Source organism: Brachyhypopomus gauderio, unplaced genomic scaffold (assembly GCF_052324685.1).
Source record: "Brachyhypopomus gauderio isolate BG-103 unplaced genomic scaffold, BGAUD_0.2 sc137, whole genome shotgun sequence".
In the NCBI taxonomy this organism is placed as follows: Eukaryota; Metazoa; Chordata; class Actinopteri; order Gymnotiformes; family Hypopomidae; genus Brachyhypopomus; species Brachyhypopomus gauderio.
In genome coordinates, this window is record NW_027506958.1 from 229,657 (window position 1) to 236,049 (window position 6,393).

Here is a 6,393-nt window from a genome sequence, read left to right on the forward strand (position 1 = left end):
GTTCTGGCATTTTCCAACGAGTTTCTTTTCGAGTCTCTTTGAGCCTCGGCGAGTCTTTCTGAGTCTTTTGTCTCTCCTCGAGCAAGGGTTTTTAACTAACTTTTAGGGGCGTTATCGTAGGGCACCTTCTTGGTCATTATGTCATTGACCATTGGGCCTTGATTAATGAATATTCATTACCTCTGTCCGGACAGAGGATTCTCCGAGGGGGAGAGAGAGAGGAAAAGAGAGAGAGAGAGGGGAAGGAATGTGACACTCCCCATCTTCTCCAGGTCCAGTTAATGGGTGACAAAAAATACTGGGCCGCATCAAATATTCCACAATAAAAGAACAACTAATCCAATCTTCTCTAACTTCATTAATAACAATTCAGAACATGAACAGTTCTTCAGAACATTGGCTCCTCTTTCTTCCTCCTACTCCTACCAGAGACCTGGCAGCGCTTCATCTTGCACAGCTGAGCCACATCCGGCTTGAGGGAAGAAGCAACTGAGACCCTCAGTATGGCTTGAAGATGCTCATCAGTAAGTTTGGACTGGAACTTTGACTTATTAAAGTTCATGGTGGAGAAGAGCTTCTCACAGAGATAGGTACTTCCAAAATGGCACATGGTCCGCTTGAACATCCTGGAAAGCTCAGGGAAGGTGGGGGGCAATTCTTTCAAAAAATGTCCAAGCTTCACTGCTTTTCCACTCACCTCCTTGAACTTGGCTTTGAGTTCAGAATTGCACTGCCGGTCAATTAGCTCCATTTGAAGCTCAGGAGGAGCATCTTTCCCATCGAAGGAGAAGGGATCAGCAAAAATGTGAAAAGTGGCTCTGTGTGTCTTGAAGTCTGCAAACCTGTGATCAAATTCTTCCTGCAGCTTTAGAATGACATCAGCATACTTCTCACCACTGAATGGTGTGCCTGAATCCATGAGTGCCTTGCATGCTGGGAAATGGCAGATGATTGTCTGAGAAAGCTGGGCTTTCCATAACCCAAGTTTTGTGGAGAATGCTCTGATGTTGTCATAGGCAGCACTCACAAGCTGCCCCTGGCCTTGTAACTTCTTGTTCAGTACATTCAGCTCCTGTGAGATGTCAACCAGAAAAGCTAAGTCCATGATCAACTTGGGATCACTAAGTACAGGAACAGCCATCCCATCCTTCTCCATGAAGGCTTTCACTTCTGCTCTCAACTCAAAAAACCTCTTCAAGACGTTTCCCCTGCTAAGCCAGCGTATCTCTGTGAAGTAGAGCACATCCTCATATGATGAGACTATTTCCCCCAAAAAGGCACGGAACTGACGGTGCTTCAAGCCTCTGGTTCTGATATGGTTGATGCATTTCACAACATCAGACATCACACTCTCAAACTTCAGGCATTTGCTGCAAAGGGCCCGCTGATGGATAATGCAATGCAGAGCAATAGCCTCTTCCACACCTTCCTCCTCCAGTTTTCTTTGGACAAGTGCCACGAGTCCATTCTTCCTCCCTTTCATTGATGGTGCTCCGTCAGTTGTTATTCCAGCAAAACTCTTCCATAGCAAGCCAGCATCCACAATGGCATCGCACAGCTTCCAAAATATCTCCTGAGCAGTGGTCTGGCCATGCAATGGAATCACTGTGAGCAACTCCTCCATTACTTCAAAACAACCGTCAACACCACGGACATAAATTGCGAGCTGCGCAGTGTCAGTGCCGTCTGTGCTCTCATCAAGAGCGATAGAGTATGCAAGGAAATGTTTCGCTTTCTCACGCAGTTGATCATAAATGTTACCTGACAGGTCAGAAATGCGCTCTGCCACTGTGTTGGCTGAAAGGCTGATGTTACTAAACTGACCCTTCTTTTCTGGACAGACTATACTTGCAGCATTTAACATGCACTTTGTGATGAACTCGCCATCTTTGAATGGCTTTCCAGCCTTAGCAATCATCTCACTTACCACCAGTGTTGCGAATAACGCTGTTAAACATAATGGCGTTAGGTAACGGCGTCATTTTGTCAGTAATGGGATAATATAATTAATCACTTTTCCTGTTGTTACAACGCCGTTGACGTTACTGGTCATTAAAAGCGGTGCATTACTATATATTGATATACTAACAGTAATACGAGGGGACCGCTGCCCAGGCTAGTGAGGAGTAACAGATCTCGATAGGTCACAGTTCTCGGTACAACACCTGTTTAACTTAACAAGTCAGTAAGCGATTGGCTCAGGCAGCGTTATGGTAGCCAATCAGAGCCAGTGTTTTTACACATGCCGAAGCACACCAGTGACACACAACACAAATGGAGAAGAGGCAGAAATGGCGAATATTTAAGAAAATACTTGAAGTTCCTGAATGTTTACCAGACTGGGTATTTGATTTATTTAGTTCTGTCCCTGCTACCTGTTCAAGTGAGATATGTTGATTTGAGTACTGAGCTGTGGGGCTGCTGTAAATGTCTCTGCATCCTGCTCGTATTAGTTGCGCTGTACAGCATTATTTTCATACAATGTAATACATACATATGTAGTGTCTTATCAGTCACTCTCTTGCCATTTATCATTTCCACCGGGTACCCAAAATGCTGCCAAACAAACGATGTGAAAGTGGCGGGGGCATCTTCAATAGTAATACCTGTATTTTCCCACGTCATTCTGATGTCATCAAATCTCATGAGACAGATTTTTAACATGATGAGAAATCTCGCGGAGTTGCATCTCGCGAGATCACGAGACACGAGATCTCGTCACACCCCTAGTGGGAAGGTGTATAAGTATGACAAAAAAGGGGCGTGGTGATTAGTGGCAGGTGAGACTGGTAGGGTGGCATTCCTTACACTTACTAAATGTTTGTTCACTCACAAACAAGTCTTTGTTTAAATTAATTTGTTTTAATTAATAGCTAAATTAATTGAAGATTATTGTCTGGACTTTCTTTTTCTAACGGAGACTTGGCTTGATAGCAATGGAGCAATAGTGCTAAATGAAGCTTCACCTCCCGACTAACTATTTTAATGTCTCTAGAGTAAATAAGAGAGGTGGAGGTGTTGCATGTTTTTACCATAAAGCATTCCGCTATAAGCAGATCTCATTAGGGGAACATCCTACGTTTGAATATCTGGCAGTACAACTCAACAGTACCTATTCAGTTTTTTTGATAGTTATGTATCACCCTCCCAGACTACATACAGATTTTCCTGAAGATTTTGCAGAAATGCTTTCTAGGATTTTAATTGTTATAATTGCTGGGGATTTTAATATTCACATGGATATATCCACAAATCCAATAACTTCATAATTCATGAGTATACATAACATGTTGTATGAGATCAAAAGAGTTATCAGGCCCAACTCATAAGCACGGCCACATTTTAGATTTGATCATTTCTAAACGCAGAGGGGTTAATAATACTGAAATTACTGATGTTGCAATCTCTGATCATTTTGGTGTATTTTTCAATATGTCATTATCTATTAGAACACTCGGTGAAAAGCGCACAATAACCAAGCGTTCATGATAACTAAACTGCCACTAGACAATTGTGTATGTTCAGTAAGTTAAAAGAATTCGCTCACCTTCCTTGACTCATTCCTAATCCTTAGGGTTCAATACAGAGCCGGAGTGGCTAATCGTGAGGTTCGGGAGGATTCCCGATGGGCCGGCTCATGTCAATCTCTAGTTTGGGCCGATTGGGAGGGGAAAATAATTTTGGTCATGAAACTCCCGGGCTGAAAAAGTGGCCCACTCCGGCCCTGGTTCAATATGTCACTGGTCCACCCTTTGCAGCTAGAAAAGCTTGATCTCTTCTGGGAAGGCTGTCCACAAGTTTTAGAAGTGTGTTTATCTGGATTTTTGACCATTCTTCTAGAAGTGCATTTGTGAGGTCACATACTGATGTTGGACGACAATGCCTGGCTCTCAGTCTCCACTCTAATTCATCGCAAAGGTGTTCTATCGGGTTGAGGTCATGACTGTGTTACGACCTGTCTAGGCTCTAGGCCGTAACAGGGGTGTGAAGGGGTGGAATATTAAATGACACAGTGGTTCAAGGAAATATAAAGTATGGTGTATTTACAAATGTTCACAAACAGAATATATTTACAAGACAAAGTGCACACTGGTACAAACTTCAGAAGTGACCCAGGCCAAAATAACTAACAAAAACCATACTAGAAATAAACAGACATAACTATACTAACAGGGTGAAACAAAAGACAACACTACTCTGACTCCCTATATACAAAACACCGTGTGCACACACAAACCACAAATATACTTTATATATATACACAACTCTATACAATTATATTAAAGGAGCACGCAAATCCAAATCCAAAATACAAATCCACAAGGTCATACACAGTATATCAATATCTTAACTTTCACAACTCTAACACAAGGTTGGCAAGGCTGGATTACAACCGGGGATCCTCCAGTTTCCTCCTTTTATACCAGGAAGCCGAGGGCGGAGACGTCACTTGATGTTCCCAGGGACATCAGGGATTCCTGGAATGGAGCATGGACTGGACTACATGTAACAAAATGGCTTCCCTCGAGCACATAACAAGACAGGGTCATAACAACTGTGTGCAGGCCAATCAAGTTCTTCCACACCAGACTCTGCCATCCAAGTCTTTATGGACCTTTCTTTGTGCACTGGGCAACACGGTGGCTTGGTGGTTAGTAGGTTTGCCTCTCAACACTGGTGTCTTGGGTTCAAGTCCCTATCTGAGTGGAGTTTCCATTTTCTCCCCGTGTCTGTGTGGGTTGTCTCCGGTTTCCTCCCACAGTCCAAAGACATGGAGGTTAGGTAAATTGGCATCCCTGTCAAATTCTCCCTGACTGCGTGTCTTTTCATGTTCAATAATACAGTTGTTTGAGTGCATGAATGTGTGTGTGCTTGAATGCCCAGTGGTGGATGGTGCTCTGCCACTAAGGTCTGTCCTCTCTCCCCTTCCTGCACCCCATTCAGTCCCCCAGGGGGCTGTGGATCCCGGTAGAGCAGGGGTCTCCAAAACGTTGCTCGCGAGCTACCAGTAGCTCGCCACCCCTTTCCGAGTAGCTCGCCAAAGGGCCAATGAATTACATATAAATTTAAAAACCTAATTGGTCCCATAGAGAAATCTACTTAAATTCATGTCCAATCAAAATTCACAGTTGTCCCTCCCCTTCTAACACAAAATAATTATTCGCCAATTATACAACAGTTAGTTCACAATCCGACTGGTTGAGAAGTGTACTAACCCTGCGGATATTTGTGATAATAGCACAGCATTCTCACACTAAATTTGTATCACTCCGCGGACGCATTGCCAAGTAACGGCATATACATATACTCACGATAACACACTCCCTCTCGTGTTCTATTGCTCAATTAGCTGTCAATCAAAAAGTTAGGCTGCCATTAATTTTTAATAATCTGTGGTGATGTGAGATGAGCTGGAGTTTATGATGGCAAAACCAAACAAGCAGATTAAAACGTATCATTTTCACCAAGAGTGGGAGACAGAATTTTGTTAATGACAAGTGTGTATGTCTGATCCGCGGTTTCAGCGTGTCAGTCGGTAAAAGGTGTAATGTGGAGCACCATTTCACCAAAGTCCACAGCTATTTTATCGCGAGACTTTCTGGAGGGTAGCAGTCTACAAAAAGACAAGATAACGGAGCTAAAGACAACGCTTCAACGACAACAGTCTCTGTTCACCAAACTGGCAAAGAAGGCCAACTCAGCAACTGAAGCTTCATTTAAAGTGGCGCATATATTAACGAAATGCAAAAAACCATTCACCGATGGTGGGATTGTAAAGGAGGCCATGACCGTGATGGCTGAAACGTTATTCAGGGATCATAAAAATAAGACAGAAATTTTGTCTGCTATCGCCGATGTACAGCTCCAGTACCATCGCAAGGAGAGTGTCTGCGCTGTCTGCAGATGTGGTAAATCAGCTGGAATCGGACATGAACAGGTGTAAATATTTCTCTATTCAGTGTGATGAGTCTGTGGACCATAGTGATTCAGCCCAGCTAGCTGTTTTCATTCGGATGGTATTTGATGACTTTTCCACCACAGAGGAGTTTTTGACCTTAATCCTATTGAAAACTACAACCAGAGGAGTTGATATTTACAATGACAGATCGTCACTCCGGATTTATTGCGCACTGTAAAGCGGATCCAGACTTTCCAAACTTTTTTGCACTATCATTGCATCATTCACCAACAGGCTATATGTGCAAAAGTTATGGGATTTGACCATGTCATGACGCCTGTTATCAGGATCATCAGTTCCATTCGAGCAAAGGCAAAGCAACACCGGAGCTTCAAGGTGTTCCTGGAGGAATGCTCTGGAGTATGGGGACCTGCTCCTCCACACTCAGGTCAGGTGGATAAGTCGGGGGAAGATATTACAGCGCTTTTTTTCCT

At 43.3% G+C, this 6,393-nt stretch overlaps 1 protein-coding gene across 1 annotated transcript; it reads right to left on the reverse strand.

Moving 5' to 3' along the window:
* Positions 1–388: 388 nt before the first annotated feature.
* On the reverse strand, positions 389–1,624 carry LOC143500207 (general transcription factor II-I repeat domain-containing protein 2A-like). Its single transcript, XM_076994228.1, has one exon. It carries the CDS (start codon positions 1,622–1,624, stop codon positions 389–391), a length of 1,236 nt encoding a protein of 411 aa, XP_076850343.1.
* Between the last annotated feature and the right edge of the window lie 4,769 nt (positions 1,625–6,393).

Coding starts and splice junctions, on each gene's coding strand:
- LOC143500207 (XM_076994228.1), bottom strand. CDS start 1,624: ATGGAGGAGTTGCTCACAGTGATTCCATTGCATGGCCAGACCACTGCT.